Raw genomic sequence first — 27,526 nt, 5'->3', positions numbered from 1 at the left:
CTTGTTTGTTGTTTCTTTGTTTGTTTTTTTTAGACAGGCTATCTGTGAATTCAACTTGATCTACAAAACCAGTTCAGGACAGGAAAGGCTATACAGAAAAACTCTGTCTTAGAAAGAAAGAAAAAAAAAATCCCAAGGTGGATGGAGATTGAGGAAGACACCCAGGGTCATCCTCTGCCTCCACGTCCACACATTTCCACTCAAATGAGTGGAGGAGGAGAAGGAGGAAGTGGGTGTGATGGTTCAAGCTTGTAATCCTAGCACTCTGAAAGCTAGGGCTGAGGCAGGGGAATAGCTGTGCGTTTGAGCTCAGCCTAGGATACAGTATGAGACCCTGTCTAAAGAAGAAAGGAAAGAAAAGAAAAAATCTTTTTCTCCTTTAAAAAAAACTATATATATTCTTCTTTTAGATATTTGAAGTGAATGCCTCTTCCCAGCGAAGTGGTAGGCAAATCTTGTCTCAGCTGAAGGAAGCTACCCAGTCCCATCAAGTAGATAAACAAGGTGTAAACTCACAAAAACCCTGTTTCTTTAATAACTACAGCATTGGCAAGTCACCAAGTAAGTAACCTACTCCGTTGAGCTATAGTAACATTTTGAAAACTAAAATCTGAGAGAGTAGTTCTCATCTGCATCTGCCATTTGCTTTTTATCTTTTCCTGCACACAAACATGCTTTTGTTCCCCAGGCTATTTTGAAGTTATAAATCCAAAGGCCATAAACTAAATATCAAGACCATTCTTATGTTTCTAAATATTAAGGGCTTTAAAAAAAGCATAACAAAAGTATAATGAAACCTAACAAAATTAGGTCTGTTCCTTGCTAAAAACAGTCTGATTTCAGTTTTCTGTGATTTTTGTATGCTTTTTTTAATGATATATTTATTTCTATGTGCATTGGTGTTTTGCTTGCATGCATGTCTGGTAAGGGTGTCAGATCCCCTAGAACTGGAGTTACAGACAGTTAATGTTACTGTGTAGCCATTAGTCATCTTTGTGTAACAGAAGATGCTGCTCTTCTTATTGATGAGTCATCTATTTCTTAGTCGTTTCCTCTTTGCATTTCAATTGGAATAGTTACTGCTCTATACCAAGTTTGTGATGTGTCCTGCAGCATCTAAGATGCTCTCGGTGCTGTCCAGCATAGTTCTTATTTCCAAAAGGTTCATGTGGGTCTTTTGTTATCCTCTGTGTTTCCAGTTCTCACATGCCCGATTTTTCTGTAGATATTTGGTTATATGGAATATGGTTTTAGCTGTTTCATTGTTCTTGTCCATATTTCTGTCACCTGTATAATTCCAAGTTAGTTTCTAGCTTTCCCTATCTTACTGATGGGTTATATTCTTCTGCTTCTTTAGATGTCTGAAGTGCAAGTTTGTGTGCATGCATGTGGTGTGTGTGTGTGTGTGTGTGTGTGTGTGTGTGAGTGTTTGAGTTTATGTGCACCATGTGCATGCAGAACCTGCAGAGGCCAGAGGTATTTGATCCCCAGAATTGGAGTTACAGGCAGCTTGTGGGTACTGGAAACTGATCTGGGTTCTCTAAAAAAACTATGTAAGTTCTCCTAATTACTGAGCCATTTCTCCAGCCCTAAAGTCTGTTCCTTTTAATTGCCTGTCAGACTTTGTACCGTTTATCTAGTTAGATGGTGGGTATTTCTGTCTACTATAATTATTTTTGACCTTTGTTCTGAGTTTGTTTCATGTCTCTTATGTTATATTAGGCAAGATCATAGCATTTAGATCTGGACTAATCTGCTCCTTTACATAGTACTGCTTCTGATCACCCTTGATAGTCTCCCATCAGCGATGATGTTTGTTGATCTGTGAAAAGAATTAATTAAGGTGGCACTTACTTTTAATTCCAGCACTTGGGAGGCAGGTGGATCTTTATGAGTTTGAGGCAAGCTTGGTTTACATGCTGAGTTCTAGGCTATCCAGGGCTACATAGTGAGACTCGATCTCTAAAACAAACAAGCAAACAAAAACAAGAGAAGGATGAATTTACCATTTCTAGATTTCTGTGTGTCTCAGGATTTGTTTCCTGGGGCCCTTCCCTCATGAGTACTTAATTTTAGATCTGGCAGAGGAGGGTTCTGCTGATTTCATAGCACTCTGCATAGCTGTCCTAATCTCTGTGTTCTCCCTTATGCGGTATGTCTGCCTTGATTTCCTCATTTTCTGCTGTAGTCGTCTTGATTTAGGAGAATTTGGACTGCTTTTCCTTTCCCACTGTAGCTTAGGTATTCTCTCAAGGCAATAACCTGGGTGGTCTTCATGGTTTGCTGTAACTGTCTTGTCCCTTAGTGACTACTGTCCTCTGTTGGATGGTAAATAAAAACTTGAAAAATGTTTCATATAGTATGTCAGTTTTTTATTGTTACTGTTTTAGATGGAGAAGGAAATTCAGTCACAGATCTCTTATCTTGCCTACAAGCAGAATCACATCTTTTTCCTCTGGTGTTTATGTATTTGTTTTTGGCTGCCAAGGAACTGTTTCTGTTGGTCTGTGTCCTTTTGATATGGCCTCAGGAATTATCAGATCTCCTTGCTTTCTGGGGTACCAGCTAGCCCTATTGGCTGGCCGTGATTCTTTTCTGGGAAAGGTTTTGGAATTTTTTTTTTTTTTTCAATTTTTGAATCTTGAAATTAAAGGTGACATAATGCCAGGTATGGTAATTCACACCTGAAATATGAACATATGAGCATATAGGAGAGTGAGATGGAGGGCTGCCATGAGTTCAAAGCTAGCCTTGGTTGCAAAGTGAGAAATGTCTCATAAAAAACAAAGAAGCAGACAGACAGCTTAGTTGATAGAACGCTTTGCCTAGAATACTGTGGCCACGATGGTGCATGCCTCTGATCCCAGCAGCTCAAGGTTATCTGTGGCTATATATCCAGTTCAAGGTCAGTCTGGGTTACATGAGACCCTATCTAAGGAAAAAAAAAACAAAACTAGTATATTATTTTCAAAACTAGTAATCCTTTCTTGTAGTGAGAATCATGGGATTTTGGTTTCTTTAAAGAACACGGAAATATAAGAATATGTTTTCATTTTAATCTCAGGTGTAGGGATATGGGGCTGCTTTGCAGCAGCTGACTGTGATTTCCCTCAGGCTCTAGCAGAGGCATGGCTTTGCCATCTGTAAATAGTTTTTGCAAGACTGTGATGTTTGAAATTCTGGGAATTTTTCAAGAGTTTATAAAAGCTAGAGCCCCGATAGATGGGGCCGGTGGTTGTTGTCACTCAGGGTGGTTATGGTTTGTTTGTAATCATGCTCAAAGAACAAGCAAGAATAAATGAATTAAATCCGGAGTTCTCTCTTCCCCACCCCCATCTGTTCTCTCTTATCTAGTGATAGGGTGGGAAAAAGAAGAACCCAGAAAGTAGTAAAAATGCAGCTACACTTTGTTACGTCAAAACTAGAAAAGTAAGAACAAAGTAGTACTTCTGCTAGTATTCAATATATATAAATGTTTAAGATTTTACATATTTTAATGTTATTTGAATGTCATATTTAAAAAAATTTTTTTAGATTATTTTATATGAATGTATTGCTTGGATGTGTGTATTTCGACCATTTGTGTGCCTTGGTCCCACAGATAGCAGAAGGCATTGGACCCCCTAGTTGTGAGCTATATGGGTGCTGGGAATTGAATGTGGGTCTTTTGCATAAGCAACAGGTGTTCTTAATTCTGAGCCTTCTCTCCAGCCCCACAATGACCTGGGTTTTTTGTTTGTTTGTTTGTTTTAATAAAACTGTAGTATAATAACCTTTTTAAACTTGAAATTCTCATTCTGTTTAGTAAACACCTCCAATATTCAAGTGCTAGGATAAGATCCATGAATATAGAGCAGATAAAACTTAATGGCTCAGTTATGGAATTTTGTAACTAGTATGGTAACTACAGAAGATATTGCTCTTTGTGTAATTAAGACATGTAAGAGCTAAGACAAGGACGGAAGTTCTGGGAGAAAACCTCATGCTGCAGGGGAGCAGAAATCACCCCTTTATGTTTTGACCTTGTATTCATCCTCCAGAACATCTTTGGAAATACACACTACTTGCTTGTAATAATGATATAATAGAGCCCAGTATGTGCCATTACCAATTTTTCTCCAGTATCTTCTGATTTCAAGCATCTATACCAAAAATAACTGGAGTAATTATGAAGGTTATTGCAAAATCATGTATTTATGCTAGGCGTTTGCATACCTGTAATCCCTCTATTCAGAAGGCAGAAGTAAAGAGGATCAAGTCCAGCCTGGCGCTAGGGATGCAACTGATTGGGGTGGAGAGGGAGTAAAGAAAAATTAAAAAAACACAGACACAGAGAAAAGCGGGGATCAGGTGGCTGGACTCTGTAATAGGGAAACCCCAACTTCTCAAAAGCTCATCATGTTTATTAAACACAGTTGAACAGAAAGGCTGGGTTATTGCATACAGCTGCAAAAAGAGATGGGGCTATTACATACAGATAAAGGAGGCAAGGCTTATGTAGACAGCTGCAAAAGGAGATGGGGCTATTATGTGCAGATAAACAAGGAAGCAGGGTTAGCTCATCCAGGCAGGAGCAGACTTAGGCTGTAAACATGGGGAGTGGGAGGCCATGATGGACTTTCTACACATACTACCAACATGTATACATGGACGAGAAGAAAGCTTTGCCATCATGCTGAACCCAGGGGAGTGGGTGCCACTTTGCCATGGGTCTGAGGCCTGGGGTCATTAACATGTCTATGCTCATGTCAACAATCCACATTTACTCGGGGCTCCATTTACTCACAACTTCCACACCCCACGGAGGATCAAAAGCTTGAGTCCTATCTGAGTACCATAGAAAGACTTTTTTATAAACAGTCAGTTAAAGAAAAGTGTGTAGCTTTGGAAATACAACTAGCTGCTTTGTCCTGTCATTCTGTTAGAATAAATACAATAGTATAATAATATCTATATACTGAGTATTTGCATATAAGAATGAAAGAAAATGTCTGCCTTTGGTTTTTATCATGTAAGAATAGAAATGCACTGTGGATAACTTTATGTGGCCATCAGTGTAATTTTAGAATGTTCTTAAATGCAGTTTGTTTTTCATAGAAAAGTTAAACTCCCCTGGGAAAGTTGTTACATCACCAAGGAAGCTTCCTCCATCATCACCAAAAAGAAGTGGACAGAAGCGAGCACTTCCTCCTAAAACTTTGGCAAATTACTTTAAAGTATCCTCCAAATCTAAAAATAATGAAGAAGTCGGAGGACTGACGGGAAATAGTAAAGGTAAAGCATTAAGTTAAGAAAGTAAGTTAGAATTGGATGCGGTGGTGCATGCCTGTGATCCCAGCACTCTGGGAGGCAGAGGCAGACGGATCTCTGTGAGTTCAAGGCCAGCCTGGTCTACAAAGTTGAGTCCAGGACAGCCATGGCTACACAGAATAACCCTGTCTCGAAAAAACCAAAACCAAACAAACAAAAGTAAATTAGCCTTGATGTATAAACCTATAAATGTATTTCATGTGCTCCTGTGCTATTTATTAAGCCTCAAACATGCTAATTGTCCTAGATATAGAAGCATCACTATTGAGTAAAATTTGATATGAGAGTTCAGTTTGTAAGTGTATCTAGTGTGTTATTAAAAGTGAGTTTTGCCGGGTGTGGTGGTGCATGCCTTTAATCCCAGCACTCTGGAGGCAGAGACAGGTCTCTATGAATTTAAGGCCAACCTGATCTACATAATGAGACAATATCTTAAAACAAACAAACAAAAAAAGGGAGTTTTGCCTAAAATATTGACATTGTATTTATGCAGGAATCAAAAATTCTTCTTTGGAACAAAGGCAATTTATTCAGACTAAATCAACAAATGCAAATAATTCAAATATTAAAGATTTTGGAGCTGAAGAACCCAACAGAAAGAACACAACATCTCTCATTCTCTTTGAGGAGGTAGGCTTGCAGGGGCACACATTGTAGGAACATTATTTTCTTATAAGGAATTATAAAACAACTAAGAAATACTTAACTTTATAAAGAGTGGTAACTAAAAAAACATTCTTTGTATTATTTAATTTTATGTATGTGGATGTTCTGCTGCCTGTATGTCTGTGCGCCATGTGTGTTCACCCCCCATAGAGGCCAGGGAGGGTGTTAGATCTCCTGGTACTAGGGTTACAGATGGTTGTGAGCCGCCTTAACGAGGCTGGGAAGTATCAGGTCCTCAAAGAGCAACCAGTGCTCCTAACCACTAAGCTATCCTTCTAGCCCTGTCTAGAATAATTTTAAGATAATTCAAGGATACTGGTTATTAACAACTATAGAAATTATTATGACTCATATCTGCCCAGTTTTTTGTGATTGTGTTTTAGTTTTAATGTTTACTATATAACCATCTTAAAGGTTCTTTTTGGTGTAAGACAAACTTTTTCCGGGCAGTAGTGGCACACTCCTTTAATCCCAGTACTCAGGAGGGAGAGCCAAGCGGATGTCTGAGTTCAAGGCCAGCCTGGTCTTCAAAGTGAGCTCCAGGGCAGCCAGGGCTACACAGTAAAACCCTGTTTCAACAAAATAAAACAAAATTATCAGTGTTGACTTTGACGTAGTATGTCTATAACTGATCTGAGTGAATATATTGTTACTCTCACTATATTAATATTCTAATAAATGATTTGTAGGTTGATGTCATTTTTGAAGAAGATGTTGGGTTTTTGAATGCAGTCAAAACATTCATGGCTACAACCAAACGACCCGTAATTCTTACTACAAGTGGTATGTAAAAATAATTTTGGTACAATTTATTTATTGTTGAAACATTTTAGGAGAGCTACTGAGTAAAGCAGGTTGTGTGTTGGAGAGATGGCTCAGCAGGTAAAGCCCTGTCAGACCAATCTGTTGACCTGAATTCTGCCTGAAAGGCACATAAAGGAGGAAGGAGAGAACCAGTTCCACAGGGTTGACCTACTTCTCAGTGCTTATGTATACACACCACACACACCCAGACATCATGCACACAGAACACACACACTAATAAGTAACATTTTAAAACAAATGGGGATCTTGTAAAAATATCTCAGTCAGGTGGTGGTGGCATGTGCCGTTAATCCCGGCACTTGTGAATTCCAGGACAGCCTAAAGTACACAGAGAAACCTTGTCTTGAAAAACAGAACATCTTTTCTTGTTTCTGTCATACCTACAATTAGACAGCCAACAAAGCGCACCCGCGCTAGTGTGTGTGTGTGTGTGTGTGTGTGTGTGTGTGTGTGTGTTTAGTCTTACTCTTTAGCCAGGCTACCTACAATTACAGATCCTTAATAATTGAATTTTGCTCTTTGCCATCCCATGATAAAACCTCAAGGAGATTTGTTGCATATTTAGTTAAAGTAGCCATCATCAACTTCACAGAATTCTATCTACCTTCTTGGGGTTTTGGCTTTAAAAAACTCCATTTAGGTTTTGATTGTTATTTGAGATGATTTAGAACTGTCAATTTTGTTTGCTCAGGCTGCTGTGGGCCAACATACTTAGCCTGTAGTTTTAAATGTTTTTATTATATTATCTATTGTGTGTGCTCACACACATGTGCCATAACACATGTGTTACAGAGCATATGTGGAGTAGAGGACAACTTCCAGGAACTGGTTTTCTCCTTCCATCAGGTAGGCCCTGGGGCGGAGCTCAGGCCATCAGGCTTGGTAGCAGACAACTCACCCTTCTAAGCCATCTGATTACCCCTGAAAGAAAACATTTTTAGATGGATGTGGGAACAGATGCCTACAATCCCATCACTTGGGAGCTTTATGAAGGAGGATTAAGCACTACACATAACTAGACCTTGTCATAGAAACACACAAAGGAAAACTACATTTGCAGATATTCAGAAGGCTAGCTCTGCTGTGGAGGTATCGGGAAAGTTTGTTTGCTGGCTGTTACCCTCCATGTCTTCTTTCTTGGTTTATTGCTGGGCATGCTCTTCACCAATTAGCTACCTCCCCAGTCCTTCAATTACTTAAAAATATGAAAATCTTAATAGTCATAGGTTGGGGGATAGCTTAATTAAAAGGTCCTTATTCCTTTAGATCAAAATAGAAAGTTCCTTAAGGAATTCTAATTTGCATAATACCATAGTCTTCTTTTATCCATGAGGGATACTTCCCAGACCTTCCCAATGGATGCTTGAAATTTCAAATAGTGTCAAAATGCTTATATACTTTTTCCCTATACACACATATTTAGAATCCTAGTAACCTAGTTATAGTAGGAAATTAACAAATAATTACCAAGAAAACAGTTAAAACGCTTTTTAACAATTATAAATGTAAGGACCTGGAGAGGTGGCCCAGTAGTTAGAGCCCATGTTGCTCTTGGAGAGGATAAGTATTTACTCTACATGGTGTAAGAATTACATATAACTGGGATCGGGATGTAAAGTGAATAAATTATACAAAATAAAAAAATTAAAAATACAACTGGGAAAAGTTATTTAGTGGTCTCATGTTTTTTAAAAACATATTGTTTCCTATAGATCCCACATTTAGTTTAGTGTTCGATGGCTGCTTTGAGGAAATCAATTTCAATATTCCTTCCCTGGTAAGTTTTGAATTTTCCTGATCAAAGATTATATGTTTCACAATTCTGTAAAAGACATCTTTTAAATTAAATGTATAGTTTTAAAATTTCATTTTTTAAAGGGAAATGTTAAAGCTTCTGAGTTTTAATAGTTATTTTTCAGAAATTTAAGTTTTATGTGTACCATAATTACTTTTTGTTTTCCTTTGAGACTGTCTCACCATGTAGCATTGGTTGGCATAGAACTTTCAGAGTTTGCACTTTTCTTTGAGCTGATATTTGTGAGAGGCCAATGTAATAATAATTCACATCTGAATACAAATCTGCCTCTTTCCTTGTTAAGGTCCTAAGTATGTATTCCTCATGTGGAACATGACCACAGGGGTTGTGATTTTATAACCAAGAACAGGGCAGATACTTAAAAATTTCTAAGTTCATGGTATTAACCTTATTAGTGATTATGGGTGGCTTGTTTTGGTTTGGTTTTTCAAGACAGGGTTTCTCTGTGTAGCCCTGGCTGTCCTGGACTCTCTTTGTAGACCAGGCTGCTCTTGAACTCACATCTGCCTGCCTCTCTGCATCCCTGAGTGCTGGGATTACAGGCTTGTGCCACTGCGCTGGCTGTGGGTGTTTTTTGTTTGTTTATTGCTTGGTGCCTAGGGAAGTTAGAAGAGGATATTGGACCCGATATAACTGGAGTCATAGATGGGAGGCACCGTGAGGGTACTGGGGACTATACCTGGTCCTCTTCTTCTCTAGCACCTCCCCTCCTTTTCTTTAACTAGGCATTGAGGTGTACATCTTTAACTCCAGCACTTGGATTTATTTATTTATTTTATTTATTTATTCTGTGTGTATATGTGGTTACATATGTGACTTGACAGATGTGTGGAATCAGAGAACAGCTTTCAGGAGCTGAGTCTTCTTCCAGCATGTTGGTTCTGGGGATTGATTCCACAGTCAGATTTGTTAGCTGGAACCTTTAGCTGCTGAGCTATCTTTATAGTGCCCCTGGCTGTCCTTGGCTTTTTGTTGCTACCTTATTTTACTCCACACAGGTTTGTATATGTTATAGAATTTGAGTTGGGTTCAAATTCAGAATGTAGCTGAAGGTGACCTTGAACACCTGATCCTGTTTCCTTCTCCCAAAAGCTAGTTCCCAGTCTGTGATTGCTGACGTATGCCACCACATCTGTTTTTTTTTCACTTCTTTCTGATGCCGTATTCACTGATAAGGGTTTCAGTGCTGCACGAACTTGGGGTGTTGACAGTGGACAATCCTAGCTGTTTATAGATGAGATTATAGACGGGAAGTGATCTTTACAGTATTACTGTTGGCCACAAAGTTAGCTATAGGGGTTTTTTTGTACAGTTTTTGGGTAGGATTAAGGATATTTTCTACTAATCCAATTTTAAAAGTATTTTTTATAAAAAAAATAATAAGAGCTGGGTGTGATGGCACATACCTGAAATCCCAGCACTGGGGAGGCAGAGGCAGGCGGATCTCAGAGTTCAAGGCCAGCCTGGTCTACAAAGCATGCCCAAGACAGCCAAGGCTACACAGAAAAACCCTGTCTTGAAAAATCAAAATGAATGAATGAATGAATGAATGAATAAAATATATTGCTTAAGTTATATTTTTCTATTTTTTCTGTTACTCTTGAATAGTGCACAGATTGCATGTGGCAGAGGTTTCATCCTGTATAACACATACACATGCATGCTGCATTCACACACATATGTACACATACAAACATGCTTACAACACACAGATATATACATATGCAAATCCACAGATGGTAGGAATTGCTTTATTCTCTCAGCACTTAGTAGACTGAGATAGAAGGGTTACCAGTTTAAGGCTAGATAAGGTTGCATACCAGCCTGCTTCTATAGCAAGGCTTTGTCCCAAGAAAGGAAAGAGCAACTGGGTGGTGTTTTTTATCCCAGCACTAGGGAGGCAGAGACAGGTGAATCTTTTTGTTTGAGGCCAGCCTGGTGTACAGAGTGAGTTCCAGGACAGCCAGGGCTATACAGAGAAACCCTGCCTCAAAAAAAACTAAACCAAAACAAAACAAAGCGGTACTAGAATTCTGATAAAATAAAAGGTTACTATGCACTAGGTTGAACTTTATACAATTTTCTAATTTTGATTTTAGAATTAGAAAAGAATGTTTTAGTATTGCTATCATATTTATAATATTTTAATGGCTATAAACAACCTGTCAAGCAACCAGGGATAATGGCGCATACCTTTAATCCCAGCGCTCAGGGGACAGTACCAGGTGGGTCTTTGTGAGTTCAAAGCCAGGCTTGGTCTACAAAGTGAGTTTCATGACAACCCGTGTTATATAGAGAGACCCTGTCTCAAAATTTAAAAAAATAAAAAAATAAAAAAGAAAATTGAAAAAAAAACTCCTATCAAATTGTACCATTACTTAATCCAGTTCTATAAAACTTCCTGTAATGTTCAAATTAGAGAATTTTATATATTTCCTTGCAAGACTGAATGTGGTACACACCTGTAATACTAGCATCTAGGAGGCAAGGAGGTTCCTGAGATTGAGGCCAGCCTGAGCTGTGTTGTAAGAACCTACTTAAAACAGCAGCACACACACATACACACATACAAACTGGTAGACGGGAGCGTGGGAGGTGGAGGCAGGAGAATCAGAGGCCAGCCTGGGTTGCGGAAGAGTCTGTCTTAAACACACTAACACATCTTTGTTGTTGTTGTCCTGGAGTATTTACAACAAACTCAAGAATCAGTAAATGACTTTAATTTTGTGGTACATGTTCTTGTATTTTTAGAGAAACTTCATTCTCAAATGGTTTTCAGATATTATGGCCTTTAGCAAAATTCTTCATTGCTCTTCAAGTTTATTACTACATTTCTGCCTATTACGCAATTAACCTTGTTTTCTCTCTGCCATGTCTTGCCTTGTTTTTCTATTTTAAGCGAAACACTGCCAGCTACTTACAAATGATTTGTTTAGTTGAGAATTTCAGAACCGACTTAAAAGACTTTGTAACCTTGTTGACTGCAAATGCTTGTGACATCAGAAAGAGTATCCTTTACTTACAGTTTTGGATTAGAAGTGGAGGTGGGAGTTTAGAAGAAAGGCCATTGTTACATTGCCGTAAGTAGTCTTGTCAAAGTTTTCTATTATGGGACTGTATTCTTAACTATATACTCTATCAAAATATTTCTAAAATTGTAAATTGTCTAGGTATGCTGTTTAAAAACTACTTACACATATATCTACCTTTTTGTTTTGTTTTATTGGTTTTTGTTTTTCAAGGCAGGGTTTCTTTGTGTAGCCCTGGCTGTACTGGAACTCAATTTATAGATGAGGCTGGCCTCAAACTCAGGCATCCTCCTGCCTCTGCCTGCCAAGTGCAAGGATTACAGGCATGTGCCACCACTGACCTGCTTACGTCTACTTTTTAATAAAGGCTTTTAAGCCTAAGTAAACAGGTGTGGTGGTGGACACCTGTAATTCCAGCAATCTAGAAGCAGAGGCAGGCAAATCAGAACTTCACGGCCGTATTTGCCTCCACAGTGAGCTCAAGGCCAGCCAGGGCTACAAAACACCTTCTCTCAAAATACAAAACAACAAAAAAAGTGCAAATAGATTTAACTCAAAAAAATAAAGGAGGGGCAGGTTTGTTTGTTTGTTTGTTTTACCAGTATGGTGGTACTTGTCTGTAATCCCAGTTCTGTAGTCTTTCATACAAGGTGAAAAAAAAAAAAGAAAAAGAAAAGAAAAATACCCCATACATACAATCCGTAGATTTCCTATTATAGTTCTCAAGCTCCGAGGAGCTTCTGAAGTAAACCTGGGATGAGTTCAGGCAGTAGTTGGGGGATAGAAGTCAGAGGATCCAGAGTTGACAGCCTTAGCTCCATGGCAAGTTTAAGGTAGCCTGGAGTGCATGAGATTCCATCTCAGAAACAGCAAAGCAAACACTCCAAACTATTGTTTATACACGTACTGATGTAAAAAGAACTTTTATTTACCAGGTTCAGTTGTTGTCTCCGACGCTTATCGCCTCCATCTGCTAACCTAGGCGTAGTCCTGGAAGATTCCAGCCCCCTTACAGTCTAACCTAGGCCTATGAAGTTTTCAGCCTCTGAGACTTACTGCTGAATAAGCTCACGTTTCTTGTTCTTACTGAGCTCTTTGCTTTCAACTCAGCTTTTCTGTCTCAAACTCTTCTCCTAGCTGACTTATTCAATCTTGCCTTTCTCTCGTCCCCTGATTTGTTCTATTTGGCTTCAAACTAACTCCAGCAATATTTTTGATCTTCTCCTCCTCACTCTGGCTCATTCAGTCTTCACCTGAGCTCTGTCTCTGCAACCTGCCTCTGTAACTATCCAGGAAAACTGCCTCTTCTCACTCTGCATTGTCCTTACCTAGCTTCCCTTTCTCTCTCTTTTCATGAGAGTTGGGCATATCCAATTCTGTCAAATCTTCTCTGATTTGTTATCTTTTCTGCCACTCAGTTATTACCACTTTCAAACATGGGTGCTCCCTTCTACAAACTAACTTTACCTTCATTGTTTGGGATTGAAGGCCTGTACCTAAGCTTTTCTTTGCCAGGAACTTGCTCTATACCAGGCTGGCCTTGAACTGAGATCTGTTTCCCTCTGTCTCCTGGATTAAGGGGCTGTTTGTATTCCAGCCAGATTATACAGACCTGTAAGACCTTTGGATGTGGTCTCTGACCAAACAGCCATGTTCTGAATTAAACTTCCTCTACATGTGGCACATAGTTTCTTATAGAATTATATTCCCACTTTGCCTTATAAACACCAGGTGTGGTGGCATACTTCTGCAATCCTGACACTTGGGAGAGGAAGCAGGTAGATCAAGAGGCAGAGGTTATCCTTGGCCACATTGAGTTTAGCCTGAACTACAGGAGATCCTGCCTTGACCAAAGCAAGCAGAACATATCAGTGATCCTTCTGTCAGTAGAGCTGTAGCTCATTCTTTTATCTGATGTGTTTTAAGTATGAGTTCCTGGGGTGCCAGGCACAGGGTCACACAGCTGTAATCCAAGCAGAGAGGAAGGCAGTGAGTTCGAGGCCAGCCTGGTTTACAAAATGAGTCCAGGATAACCAAGGCTACAGAGAGAAACCTTACCTCAAGAAGAAGAAAAAAAAAAAAAGAAAAGGAAGGAAGAAAGAAAAAAAGAATAAAACAAAATAGCCCTGGGGATAAACAACAAATAATAATAATAAATCAATTATAGGTGGGCTTGAATCATTTCACTTGGTATTTTTCAAATGAATTCCATTTTGTTGGTGATGAAGTGAATACACTGGAGAACAAAACCAGAAGGTTTGGGCTTGTGCTTTGTGGTTTCTTTCATACACAGTTCACTTAAAATTCATTAACCTGAGACTTGTTTTTATTAATTTTTTTAGGAGAAAATAGCAGAAATGTACTGGTTTGCTCTGAAGATGGTTCTAATGCAAAAATTAACTCTAAACAAAACAAAAGGAACCGTGTAGCCCTCCCCGGATGCGACACTGGCTGTGCAGAGGCTTTGTTTGGACTCAGGAACATTGCCTCTCCAGGTCAAGGCTTATTTTCAGTGTTAAAGGTATTTTCTGTGTCTGTGAAATGTTGAATTCACGTTCTGTCCATTTTCACAGTATATACCCTGTGTTGTGAATCTTAGTTTAACTTAAGATTTACCTAACAAAGTTTCTATTGACTTTCTATTCTAACTCATTTGACTGTTGACAGATGGTACACAGGCACAGATTTAAAAGCTCAGTACGGGACTCAGGTTCAATTTAGGCCAGGTGGTGGTGTTGTACCCCTTTAGTCCCAGTGCTTGGGAGGCAGAGGCAGGTGGATCTGAGTTTGAGGCCAGCCTGGTCTACAGAGTGAGTTCCAGGATAGCTGGGCTACATAGAGAAACTCTTGTCTTGAAAACCCGAAAGAATTTTAAAACTCATAAAATAAAAAGCTCTTTTTGGGGCTGGAGATATGTCTCAGTGGTTAAGAGCACCATCTGTTCTTCCAGAGGACCCGGGTTCAATCCCCAGCAACCACAGGGCAGCTCACAACTGTCTGTAATGCTGATTCAAAGGGATCTGACACCTTCACACTAATGCACATAAAATAAATTATTTTTTTAAAAGATCTTTTTAATGTTTTTAAACAAATGACCTTCTGATACTGAGTTGAGTATGTATAAAGAACACTAGGTTTCCAAATCAAGATCTGGTTTCAGACTTACAGCTTTTTCCCTCCTTCCTTCATTTCTTTTGTCTAGCCCAGGGCATTGATCCTAGGAGCCCAGTGCATGCCAGGCAGATGTTTTATCACTGACCTATCCCCAGCCCAGTCAGTGCTTTCTTAGTGGTTAAATATAATTTAATAAAATTACAAAGGTTAATTAACCATTTAGTACTTTCAAGATAGACTAGGTGGCCATGGAGATGGCTCGGCAGTAAAGGTACTTGCAGTCCATGCCTTGTGACCATATCAGTTTGACCCCTGAGACCCACATGGTAGGAGAGAATTGGCTTCCACAAGTTGTTCTCTGATCTCCATGTGTCCCGAGCCACCCCCTCAAAAAAGACAAAAAAGAAAGTCATCTCTCTGCAAGATAGAGACATATACAGATAAGTCTGTATTCATTCATAAGGGGGAAAGCTGTCTAAACTAGGCACCCTTAAAACATCTCTTTGCTCAAAATTGCTTTTCAGCACAAGAATACAGAAAAGGAGGAATGGCATAAATTCATCCAGCTTCTCACAGAATTCCACATGCAAGACATAGATCTGTTATACAGCAATCTAGAGTTCATCCTGCCATTGCCAGTTAATGTCATTCCACAAGCGAGAGATGCTTGTGGCTTCCCGGTGGCTATGGAGGCCAGTGCACCAGGAAGCATGAAGTATCTTACCAGGAAGCAGTCGGAAGACCAGCCATTGAAAAAATCACAGAAAAAGAAACAGAAAAAGATGGTGACCCTAGATGACAGTGACTTGTTTGACACTGGAGTGGACTTTTCTGATGAACTGACTAGCTTATCTTCCTCAACTGTAGAAGACGTCACAAGCAGAGACGGAGAAGACAACCCAGAGACGAAGACACAGAACAGTGGTTTCGGGTCTGACTCTGTTCCTCGACCTCCCAAGACACCAGCAGAGAAGATGAGTTCTGTGCTCATTTCCCAATGTTTAAATTCTCTCACTGAGTTCATGGAGAACATGTCCTTCTTAGATGCCCATTTAACAAATTCAGGGGAACAGAATGAATTGGGCAAAAATGCCTTTCACTGGACAAGTGGAAAGGTTAAAAGCGGACTTTGTGATGAGTTTAGTCTTGAAAGTCGAGAAGGGAGGGCTCCTCAGAACTCTGAAGAACTAAAAGCAACTGCAGAAGCTCTCAGCTTTACTAAATGTTCGTTCACCATTTCAAAAGCACTGGAGTCCTTGAATTCATGCAAGGAATTAGGAAGAGACCCAATCAATGAGCTCACTCTCTGTGTTTCACAAAGGTGCCACGATGTATGCTTCTACCAATCGGCAGCTAATCTAGAGTAAGTCCGATTTGCTAACTTCTGTTTTTCAGTGATTGGTGACAGTGGTTCTTGCTGCTTTTAAAAGGCTGAGCTACTGACCATGGGAAATACTCGGTGGAGATAGTTGGGAAAGCTTGAATGAACACTGGGAGACTGAGTGTGGTGGTGCACGCCTTTACTCCCAGCACTCAGGAGGCAGAGGCTGGTGGATCTCTGAGTTCAAGGCCACCCTGCTTTACAGAGTGAGTTCCAGGACAGCCAAGGCTACACAGAGAAACTCTGTCGCAAAAAGAAAAAAAAGAAAAGAAAAGAAATTTGGAAACCTTTATGCAATAGAGAGGTTCAGACTTGTGACAGGTAAAGGTGGCCATTAAGGTGTCTCACTGTGACACTAGGCATGGTGACACATGCTTGTGATCACAGCACTTGAGAGGTAGAGGCAGGAGGATCCAGAGTTTGAGGCCAGCCTGAGCTACGTGAGATCCTGTCTCTAAACAGAAGTTTTCAGTGAGTGTGTGGTGCAAGACGGTAATCCCAGCACTCAGGAGACTGAGTCTGATGTCAGCCTGAGCTACGCAGAGTTCGAGACCAGTCTGGGTTTATGAGAGTGACTGATCTGTTGACAGGAAATTACAAATGTCATGTGATCTAGACCACAAGCAGAGACACTGGGTATGTTTGGAGTTTCTACATTGTTACATAAAAAAATAACAGAAAATAATACTTGCTTTTCATTTGTAGCAATGCTGACAAGAGGATGGCAGTCATTAAAAGTGTGTTTTCCAGTCGTTCTCTTCTAACCCTGGGCAATAAGCAGGCTGGTATAACTGACTACCTACCAACTCTCCGGAACATTTGTCGGACAGAGAAGCTAAAACAACAAGGGAGAAATAGAAGAAGGTAAGATATGTAAAATAATAATATTATTTCAGATAGCCATGTCAAGCTTAATAAATGTGCTCATGGGAATAAAAATAATAAGACTAAATTTTTTTTATGATTTTGACAGGTTTCTGCACTATTTTGAAGGAATTCATTTGGATATTCCTGAAAAGATTCTAACTACTTTGGCAGCTGACTTCCCTTGATACTCTCCCCTCATCAGTGTGTCTTGTACAGATTATGTGGTCCTTACGACATATTTTAGATTATGTTGACTCTGAAGAAGAGCTTATTTCTCTTATTGTAAATTATAAAAGACTTTGTATTTTTGTGGTTCAGTTATTTAAAATGAAAACTTTTAGTTACAAATTGTATATATGATTGTGGCATATATTTTATGAATGTTTTGGATTCTGTTTTTGCTTTGTTGGTATGCTTTTCATATGTGTGAATTGTTTGTAGAAGGTAATGTTCACTGAGATTTCTGAAGCTGTCTCAGCGCTGAGCTCACCCATCACTTCCCTTTCCTTGTATTCTTCCTCTACTGTCTAGCATCAGAGCTGTGCCACCATAGGAAGCACCTAGCTGCCAGTCTCTAAAGTTACACCACGTAAAACAGATTCGTATGGAATATTTTTCAAATGTCCTAGGAAGGAAATTGTGCATCAGTTTTGGAAAGCATCGCACTTCCTCTTGCCTTTATTTCTTGTGCCTTCCTCCAGCATATTTTACTATTTAATCATTGAGTCATTGGTGTCGGCGATGACTGGATTCCAGTTTTCATAAAGTTTATCACCTGGGTAGTTAAAGTCTCTTGCATTTTGCCAACTCAAACCATTTGTACATTTTCTGGTACTTTTATGTTATGTTTTATATCATAAGTGTAATGACATTAGTTAATCTGTTTTGGACAAGTTGCTGATGGTTGATGTAATCATGAAGGATCCTACCATAGGGTTTTTAACTTAACAGCTGTTTCCATTTAAATAGGATTTGGGGGTTTTGTGGTCCTGAGACTTGAACTTGGAGTCTTTTGTGTTGTAGGCAAGGGTCCTATGTCTTAGTACATACACAGGCGTAATTATTTGCAGTACTACAAATCAAACCCAATGCCTTGTGCATTCTAGGGTCTTGCTTAACCACTGCGCTAGAACCCCACCTTGTTTTTGAGACAGGGTCTGCTTATATTGCTTAGGGCTGCCCCTAAACTCCTTCCAGACGTACGTGATCCTCCTGTCTCAGCTCCTCAAGTACCTGGGATCACAGGCATATCTGCAGTGTGGGCATGTTTTACTGTCTTTCTTTAAGGATCTATTTTTTACTTTAGTAGCAAAATTTTAAAATGTTACATTTGCCAGGCACAGTGTCACATGCCTTTAATCCTAGCACTCGGGAGGCAGAGGCAGGCGGATCTCTGACTTCGAGGCCAGCCTGGTCTCCAAAGTGAGACCAGGACAGCCAGGGCTGCACAGAGAAACTCTGTCTTGGGGGAAAAAAGCCACATTTTAGTTAATGTTATTTTACAGTCAAATAATCAGGTATGTTTAAAATTCTTTTAATTGCAAATATTTGTATAATAATGTAATATTCAGGCACATTTTCTGATGAATTGTATTTTTAACTCAAAAATTAAGGATCCTAGTTTTGTACTTTTTAAATGTATAGGTGCATATCTGTTTACAAATGTGTATGAAGATGTTTTTAACCTCTTGTTCAGCCTACCTTGTATTAATTAGCAAATTGATCTAATTAAAAATTAAAGCTAAAGACTTTATGTGGTATTTAAAATAGTTTAAGTTATGAACATCTTTTTGTTTTGTTTTGTTTTTGATTTTTTGAGACAGAGCTTCTCTGTCCTGGACTCCTTTGTAGACCAGGTTGGCCTTGAACTCACAGAGATCCACCTGCCTCTGTCAGAGTGCTGGGATTACAGGCATGCGCCACATCCAGCAGTTATGAACATCTTAATGAACACATATATTAAATACAATCAGATAGATGCTACAACTTCGAGATTTCTTTGCTGAACAAATGAAAATATAGTCAAAGCTTTTTTAGATTTGGTTTTTTATGTGTATGAATGTTTTCCCACATGTATGTATATGTACCACATTCTTGTATCGCCAGAGGCCAGAAGAGTCATGGATACCCTGGAACTGGAGTTAGGGATTGTTATGAACTGCCTACCTTGTTGGAGCCGGGAACTCTACCCCAGACCCCTACAAGGGCAACAAGTGCTCTTAACTGCTGAGCCATCTTTCCAGCTCCTGAAGCTTTTAAGTGTATCTGTGTTTCATTGCTACTGTAGCTGCTCAGCTGTCTCATTTTTAGGGACTCTGATCATTCTCACCAACTGCTGAACCAATGGAAAATAAGTCCACAAAATGGTTCAAGTTGTCAAAACATGATAACATGGAAGGGGCGGTTGATTTTTAGTTTGAAAGAAAATTTTTCGTTATTACTAGATATTAAACCTAGGCAACCAGTTTATCACTAAGCTACAACCCCAACCTGTTTTTAGGATATTTCCCCTTTTTGGTGGGAGGTGGGTAGTGGGAATCTCACTATATTCCCAAATTGACATCACACAATCTTACTGATTCTGTGTCCCGAGTATAGAGATTACAGGTAGAGCCATCACCCAGCTAGTTCTTCCCCTTTTTTTTTTTTTTTTTTTTGGCTACACAGGGTTTTCTTGTGTAGCCTTGGCTGTCATGGACTTGCTTTGTAGACTAGGGTAGTCTTAAACTCACAGATAATATCTGCCTGAGTGCTGGGAATACAGACGTGTGTCACCACACCTGGCCCTCTTACTAGTTTTCATTTTTATTTTATTTTTTTTTGGGGGGGGGTTGTTGAGACAGGGTTTCTCTGTGTAGCTTTGGCTATTCTGGAACTTACTCTGTAGGCCAGGCTGATCTTGAACTCGAGATCCACTTGCTTCTACCTCCCAAGTGTTGGGATTAAAGGTGTGCACCATCACTGCCCAGATCTTAAATTTACTTTTTAAATGGTTAATTTTTATTTTTCTATGTATATGTTTCCTGTGTGTGTCTTCAGGAACCCAAATACACCAAAAAAAGATTGTCAGATCCTTTGAAACTGAAGTTATAGGCAATTGTAAGCACCTACAATGGGGACTAAGAACTGAGCTGGGGTTCTTTGAAAAAGCAGCAAAATATTAATGGATGAGACAACTCTCCAGCCTGGTCCTTGTTTAGAAATGGAGGTAATTTTGGCTGTGTGGGTAGCAACTTGCTGCACTTGCACAAAGAAGGCACAGAATTTCATAAAATATTTATTGATTTGGTTTTGGCTCATGCACACTATCTGACAGCCAAAAGTCTTGACTTTATAAACATGGAAAAATATACTCAAGATGTTCTCCTCTCCACTAACACGGAGGATGGGAACAGTTGGTTTAATAAATTAATAAAACACTAGAGTGAGTGCATTAACACCTGAGCGTTAAGCCTCTGCCAAAAACTAACTCGTAAAAAGCAACAGCTTGTAACAACGAATCATAGAACTCTTCAATCCGGTGTGAGTCCTTCAGAATCTTCTGTCTGTATCGCACTATGTGCTCCCGTGGGAAGAGCACCCGAGGATGGTCCTTCAGCACGGACTCAGAGAGGAGCTTCTTCACTAGCTCCCTCCCACTAGTCCTCGTGTCGCCAATCATTAGGTCAAAGTGCTTGCCCACAGCGTTTCGACTGATGCTCAGCACCCGATGCTGGCCATCCTCAGCAAAAGTTCTGTTGAGTAAGGCATACAGCATGGCTTCCGTGATAAGGAAGTGTAACAGTATAGGAAACAGAGATGTGTTCTGAATGGAAAGTCCTGATTTTTCCAAAATGTAGAGATCTGCTTGAGGCATCTTTGAAATGACTGAAGAAATCTTAAAAAAAAAAAAAAAAAAGAAATAATTTATTATGTTTCATGTTTGTCCCAATGTTGACAATTCTGAAATAACTAAAAAGCTTCTTGGAAAGAAGCTTAAGATGAGCTGGTTGGTCCTAACAGTCTCTTCATGTCTAAAATCTGTACTGACTTCAAGACTCAGCAACTCAAAACTATTCTTAACCATTTAAAATGTTCCAAGGTGGAACAGAGGGTTGGCTGGAATAGGCTGGTGCTGGCCAAAGCCTCTTAGCATCTGCATTCACCAAGACAGCAATTTCTATTCACTTCCTATCTTGAAGACTGACAGGAGACAAAAGATCGTATTTAAAGACAAGGTTTCTGCTGCAGGCAGTGGCGCACGCCTCTAATCCCAGCACTCAGGAAGGCAGAGACAGGTGGATTTCTGTGAGTTCATGGCCAGTCTGGTCTACAAAGTGAGTCCAGGTCAGCAAATGCTACACAGAGAAACCCTGTCTCAAAAAACAACAACAAAAGACAAGGTTTCTAATTTTTTTAATCAAATATAATAGAGCTGTATATAATAGGAGTAAAAAGGTACCCCAAGCCCCAAAGACCCAGCTTCACTATTTTTTATCCCTTTTGGAACGGCTAGACTCAACTGGACAAGGAACCATGTACAAATCCACAAAACAGACCAGCAAGAGCAGGGACCGGCAACTGCCTTACCTCTTCCAGATAAAAGGACGATGGGTATGTTTTGTTCGTTACTCTCCAACACTCAGCCTGCTGCCAGTCCAGCACTGTCAGCTTCCGGTCAAGGTGAGCCCACGCAATTCTTCGAGTACCAAAAACAATAGATACGATACTATTAACTGCCTAAAGGGAAAGGGCTGATTTGATTACAAGTGTAAATATCTTACAGCTATAAAACCTACAAACTCAAAATGCCTAACAAGTTTATGTGATCAATGTTTATTTATAAGCTTGGTGTGGTGGCCCTGTGTTGAAGGGAAGAAAAAAAAAATGTCACTCTTCCAGCAAGTATTCTAAAACCAGGCGGGGTGGGGTGGGGTGGAGTGCAAGACAGGGTTTCTCCATGTAGCTGTGACTGTCCTGGAAGTTAATCTGTGTGCCACCACTGCCCAGCTCGTTATTTTGTGTATGTGTGTGTGTGTGTCCAGTCTTGGCACCCCTTGCTGGACTCTGACCTGTAAAATGAAATGAGCTTTTGGTGGCTTTTGGTCATGGTGTTTTATCTCAGCAACAGAAAGCAAAGACACCTGTCTCAAAACACCAGGGTGGGGCCTGCAAGACTGCTCCGTGCCATCACTCTGACTGGCAACCTCAGTCTGTAATCCACATGGTGGAAGGAGCCACTTGATTCTACCCCAGTTGTCCTCTGACTTCCACTGTGAAAGGGACACATAAATAAAAATGCAATTAAATTAAAAAAAAAAAAAAAAAAAGCGGGCAGTGGTGGCATTTGCTTTTAATCCCAGCACTCAGGAGACAGAGGCAGGCGGATCTCTGTGAATTCGAGGCCAGCCTGGTCTACAGAGTAAGTTCCAGGACAGCCAGGGCTACACAGAGAAACCCCGTCTTGATAAACAACAACAACAACAAAAAAAAAAACAAATCACAAGACAGCAGCAGAAGAGAAACAACACCTGAAGCCTTCCTTGGCACACGTGTGCACTATAAACATGCACATACACAAAAAATAAGTGGGGTGTCAGGATGGTTTAGTGGGAAAAGCTGCTTTCCACCAAGCTGACAACCTAAATTCAATCCCTGGGACCCACAAGGTAGAAAGAAAAAACTAACCCCGAACACCCCCCCCCAACATACATACATCAGTATTGTACGAGTGTGTGTGCATGTAAAGGCATGTGCCACTACACTCAACATAGAACACAACTTTAAGTCCTGCTGGAATGACTGCCATAATGTAGATGGCAGTCTACATACATACATATATGATGTAGAATCACTCCTTAGCCAACTCATATTTGCAACTTAATTTCCCAATGTACCCTGACATAGCTGCACATCTGTGTAACAGTTCTCCTAAATAAACCTTGCATGACATGCACCTTTGTTAATCCCAGCATGAGGGGGCCAGTGACTGGTGGCCCACGCCTGTAATCCCAGCTCAGAGGCAGAGGCAGGTGATATCTGTGACTTCCAGGCCAACCTGGTCTACAAATGGAGTACAGGTCAGCCAAGGCTACATACAAAGAGCAACACTTTTTCAAAACAAACAAAAAAACTCAGGAGGTAAAAGTGCTTGCCACCAAGGCCGATAACCTGAGTTCTACCTCTGAGGCACCCACACACAAACAGTAACAAGTAAAAGTAATTAAAATAAAAAATAAACCTTGTGTAGACATACTTCTTGTCATTCACGTTTTCTATCCAGAATGCCCTCGCCTTTCTGCCAGCCTAATTTTCTCTTCACGTTGAGTTTTTTGGTAAACTTTCCTCAAGTTCCTCCTCATAGCATTCCGCCTATCCTCTCACTTGCCAACTGTGAGTACCATTCATTCTGTGCAACAGATTATCCAACTAAAGCTGAAGGGACCTTGTTTTGGGCCAGTGAGATGACAGAGGGTTACAGCAGTGACATACTTTCCGGAGTTAAGTTCTCACGGGGTAATTGGTTAGGGGGAGAAAGTACCTTAAGTCTCTCTTTCTCTACATCTGGTTTAATGTACTTTCTCAGCAGCCACGTTCTCGGTGAGTTTTTTTTTCTTCCACTCTCTGGGCAAAGGATGGAGTTACAAACTTGAACAGCAGTTTTATATTGGATCAAGGGCACATCTATCAACTTCTCCAAACTCTCAAATGGCCCAAACTTCTTTCTGTGTTCTACAATATTGACGGACTTTCTTCCTCGAAGCAAACTGAAAGCTTCCAGCTCTTCAGTAGAAGCTGTGTTCAGCACATTCAAGATAGAAGCCTGCTGTTCCTGGGAGAAGAGCTTGTCCAGTACATTCCCAGGTTCCTTTCCATTTTCGTCACAAACAGCAACACTGGCATCCATTTTCTCAGGTGCAGATGATTTTCTCCGAGAGCAGATATTATTCAGGCCTGGAGGCAGGAATGAGTACTCCGGGACTGGAAACCATCTCCACCTCCCTAAAAGAGAAATTTAGAGAATTTAAATTGGGATGTTCTCCTTTCATTTCGAGTTAATTCTCAAGCTTGTGCAGTCATATAGACTTGCACATAAACCACATTATCACAGAGAATTATCTTCAAAAGAAGTTAAGCACACCTTTAATTCCCACTGGGGAGGCAGGAGCGCCTCTGAGTTCAAGGGCAGCCTGGTCTACAGAGAAGGCTCAGAGACAACCAGGACTACACAGTAAAACACTGTCTCAAGGAAGAAGTTGTAGCTGCCTGGCACTGTAACTTCATACTATAATCTCAGCAACTGAGAGGCAGAGGTGGGAATCAGATTCCAGGCAAGATCCCTTAAGTCTGGGCTACATGAGACCCTGTCTGCAAAAAACAAATTAATTAATTAGAGGCCACCTTTAGTCCAAGCATTTTGGAGGCAAAGACAGTCAGATCTCTGTGAGTTCATGACCAGCCTGATCTACACAGGATGGTTAGGGCCACACAGTGAGACTGTCTGAAAAAGTAAAAACAAACGAACAAAAAGTTGGGAAGGGCCAGGGTCAGCGGGTCGGGCCTAGTTTCTAGCAAGTCCGTGGTTTCTATCCCTAACACTTAATTCAAATGTCAGGTATTTATGGCATTTGTAATATGCGAGGATTTTTTGTAACATTTTAAAATTCATCTCCACTTCCATTTTCACTAGTTTCTCATCTGATGGTACTTAAAACTACATTTAATACGTTCATAATAAATTGTCAGGAGTGGTAGTCCTCCCTTGTAATCCTAGCAGTTAGTTGGGAGGCGGACGCAGGAAGATCAGGATTTAGTGTCCTATTCAGGTAGAGTGCCAGGCCAACTTGGGCAACATGGAGCTTTGACCGCGGCGGTCGGGGGCTGGTGGTTATTAACCAAGTGGAGGAGAGTTTATTTCGTCCTGCACGGTTCTCAACACTTCTAACGGGGCTGTGTCTTTGCATGCAAAGGATAACTTTGTAAACAGTGGAGAGGCATTCTGACATCGCAGCCAGAGGCATGCGAGCGTCTGAATCCCCCGGCCGCAGCACGGCCCGGGAAGAGGTGAGCGCGGACGCGGGCCCACAGGAACGCCCCTCAGCTCAACTCCATGCCGGACGCGGGACAGGAGAGAAACACTCCGGGTCACAGGCTAATGGCAGGTAGGAAATCAACCTCGTGCTCAGAAACCCTACCTCTAGCCTTGACGAGGCACGCGAGGCTCGTCCTCCAAGCCATTGCCAGGCTCGCTCACGCCTGTCTTCCTCCACCGACTTCCGGTTTTGTGTGTTCCACTTAAAAGTGCTCGGCTGGGACTGGGCAGAAGGGTTCCGGAGAAAGAGACGGTCCGAGGCCCAGCCTCAGCTGGATTACCCAGAATTCTAGTGATTGATGGCTGACGGTCTCCAGACGACGCGCGGTCGGCATCTCCGAGACGGAAAGCACTAGACCGCGTTTAGTTCTGTTTTCGGGCGAGACTTCTCTGGGTTCCCAGACACACGGAGACAGCAAGACAGTGGGGACCTTGCAAGCACACAGACAGCCCTGTCCTGGCTTGAGAGGCGTAACCAGGAGAGATGCATGGCAAAGGGAAAGGGGCCACATTAGGAGATCGCTTAGACACCGGGCACCTTTTGCTGTTTGAAAAGGATGGAGGGAGGTGAGCCTGGAGCCACATTTGACCCTTGGAATGCGGAATGGAACCGCTGAAAAAGTCCGGCAGGTCGCTTGTTTTTCTGTTGCAAAATCAGATTGGATGGGGTTTCGAGAAAATACATTGGTTAGCCAATGTGAGGCTGGATTGGAGAAAAGCCTGAGGAAGGTGATTATCTTGCAAAGGCAAGAGTGAACAGTGGGGAATGACACCAGTGGAAGACAGTGGGACAGGGGACTTTATTAACCTCCCTCCCCCCTCCTATTTTTAGGTTTCTCTGTGTATCCCTGGCTGTCCTGAAACTCACGCTGTAGACCACGCTGGCCTCGAACTCCCTGAGATTCCCCTCCCTCTGCCTCCCGAACGCTGGGATTAAAGGCGTACCCGGCTACCTTTGCTTTTTTAAAGGTAGCCAGGAAAGAGGGAAGGTAATGAGTTTGTATTTATATTAGACATGGTAGCTTAACCTTTTACGCTGTGAATGAGAATCGCTGTGATTTTCAGTCCATCCTGGGCTGTATAGATTAGAAAGTGAGACCCTGTCTCAAAAGACAGCAACAGACATTATTCACGGGCTCAGCAGTTAAGGGTACTTACTTGTTGCTCTAGCGGAGGACCTGGCTTTGGTTCACAGCAGACGCATGACAGCTCACAACCATCTATAGTTCCACTTCCAGGTTATCAACGCCCTCTTCTGATCTCCACGAGTGCCAGGCGCATTCCTGATACACAGACGTACGTGTAGTCAAAACACATACACATAAAGGAAATCCGTCTAAAATCAAAGTTAATCCCAAGAGAGGCAGGGTTGGTGGCTCCTTCTGCAACCGAGCATGAGATCCACGTCAGCCTGGGCTCGGTAACAAGAGGTTATCTACAGCAACAACGAAGGGATGGGTCGGGACTCTCGTGGCAATTCTAAGAATCTTAATGAGGTCTCCGTAATTTAAGAATCTAACCGAAATAAAGTCAACTTTTTATGGAAGTCTTTGAAATGTTTTAAAACACGAAGTTTTTTAAGAAGAATTGTTTCATGTGTGAGTGTCATAGAAATGGCCCTGCTGAAATGAACCATGGGAAATGCATTCTCTCACGGCTCAAGCATCTAGAAACCTGCAGTCAGACTGTCAGTGGGGTTGGTTCCCTCTGAGGACTCTGCAGGAAATCCCTCTCTGACCTTCAGGCACTGCCTTCCTCCACATAGAGATGTGTCACTCCGTCGTCATTAGGCATGCACAGGGACATCCCCATGAGGACAGCAGTCATGAATGACTTTTTTTTTTTCCTGAGGTAGGATTTCTCCGTGTAGCCCTGTCTGTCCTGGACTCTCTTTGTAGACCAGGCTAGCCTCGAACTCACAGGCTATCGTTTCACTTTTTAATTTTGAAATTAAAAAAAAAAAAAAGGCTGGCACAGCAGCTCACTGAGCAAAAAGTCTTGCCAGCCCCCAAGCCTGGTAACCTGATTTTTTTTCCCTGGGACTCAAATGGTAGCAGATGAGAACCAGGTCTAGTAAATTGTCACCAGACCACCGCGCATGCATGTACTCATGTGCACACCCCAGTCACAGATAAGTAAATGAATTTTGAAATGTAAAACTTCAAAGTAGCCGGGCTTGGTGGTGCACGCCTGTGATCCCAGCACTCTGGGAGACAGAGGCAGGCGGATCTCTGTGAGTATTTTCAAGTAAGCACTGGAGAGATGGCTCAGCAGTTAAAAGGCAGAACTGCTCTTGCAGAGGACTTGAGTTTTGTCACCAGCATCCACGGCACATCAGGGGACTCCCAGCCCGCTGTGACTCTAACTTCAAGGGCCTTCTGACCTCAGACACCCAACCCCTGCATTCATAGGCACCCTCAACACACACACACACACACACACACACA

The 27,526-nt window shown here is 41.1% G+C and overlaps 2 protein-coding genes across 2 annotated transcripts in view; one reads left to right on the top strand and one right to left on the bottom strand.

The window, feature by feature from the left end:
* Positions 1 to 18,754, top strand: part of Atad5 (ATPase family AAA domain containing 5) — a 44,547-nt gene extending 25,793 nt beyond the window's left edge. The window contains exons 14-23 of the mRNA XM_021630973.2: positions 411 to 561; positions 5,098 to 5,274; positions 5,804 to 5,940; positions 6,666 to 6,759; positions 8,514 to 8,578; positions 11,517 to 11,697; positions 13,989 to 14,167; positions 15,285 to 16,123; positions 16,847 to 17,005; positions 17,115 to 18,754. Of these exons, the coding sequence (XP_021486648.2) occupies positions 411 to 561; positions 5,098 to 5,274; positions 5,804 to 5,940; positions 6,666 to 6,759; positions 8,514 to 8,578; positions 11,517 to 11,697; positions 13,989 to 14,167; positions 15,285 to 16,123; positions 16,847 to 17,005; positions 17,115 to 17,193 (2,061 nt within the window). The 3' untranslated portion in view covers positions 17,194 to 18,754. The remainder of the gene's footprint in view (positions 1 to 410; positions 562 to 5,097; positions 5,275 to 5,803; positions 5,941 to 6,665; positions 6,760 to 8,513; positions 8,579 to 11,516; positions 11,698 to 13,988; positions 14,168 to 15,284; positions 16,124 to 16,846; positions 17,006 to 17,114) is intronic.
* Positions 18,755 to 20,272: 1,518 nt separating this feature from the next.
* Positions 20,273 to 25,849, bottom strand: Tefm (transcription elongation factor, mitochondrial). The gene is made up of 4 exons (XM_021630929.2): positions 25,183 to 25,849; positions 23,529 to 23,989; positions 21,578 to 21,727; positions 20,273 to 20,885 (listed from the first exon to the last, which is right to left on the bottom strand). The coding sequence occupies exons 1-4, from the start codon at positions 25,223 to 25,225 to the stop codon at positions 20,442 to 20,444; spliced, it is 1,098 nt and encodes a 365-aa protein (XP_021486604.1). The 5' UTR covers positions 25,226 to 25,849; the 3' UTR covers positions 20,273 to 20,441.
* Positions 25,850 to 27,526: the final 1,677 nt, after the last annotated feature.

Source organism: Meriones unguiculatus, chromosome 7, assembly GCF_030254825.1.
Source record: "Meriones unguiculatus strain TT.TT164.6M chromosome 7, Bangor_MerUng_6.1, whole genome shotgun sequence".
NCBI lineage: Eukaryota > Metazoa > Chordata > Mammalia > Rodentia > Muridae > Meriones > Meriones unguiculatus.
The sequence above is the reverse complement of the archived record's forward strand: the minus strand, read 5'-3'. Positions and strand labels throughout refer to the sequence as shown.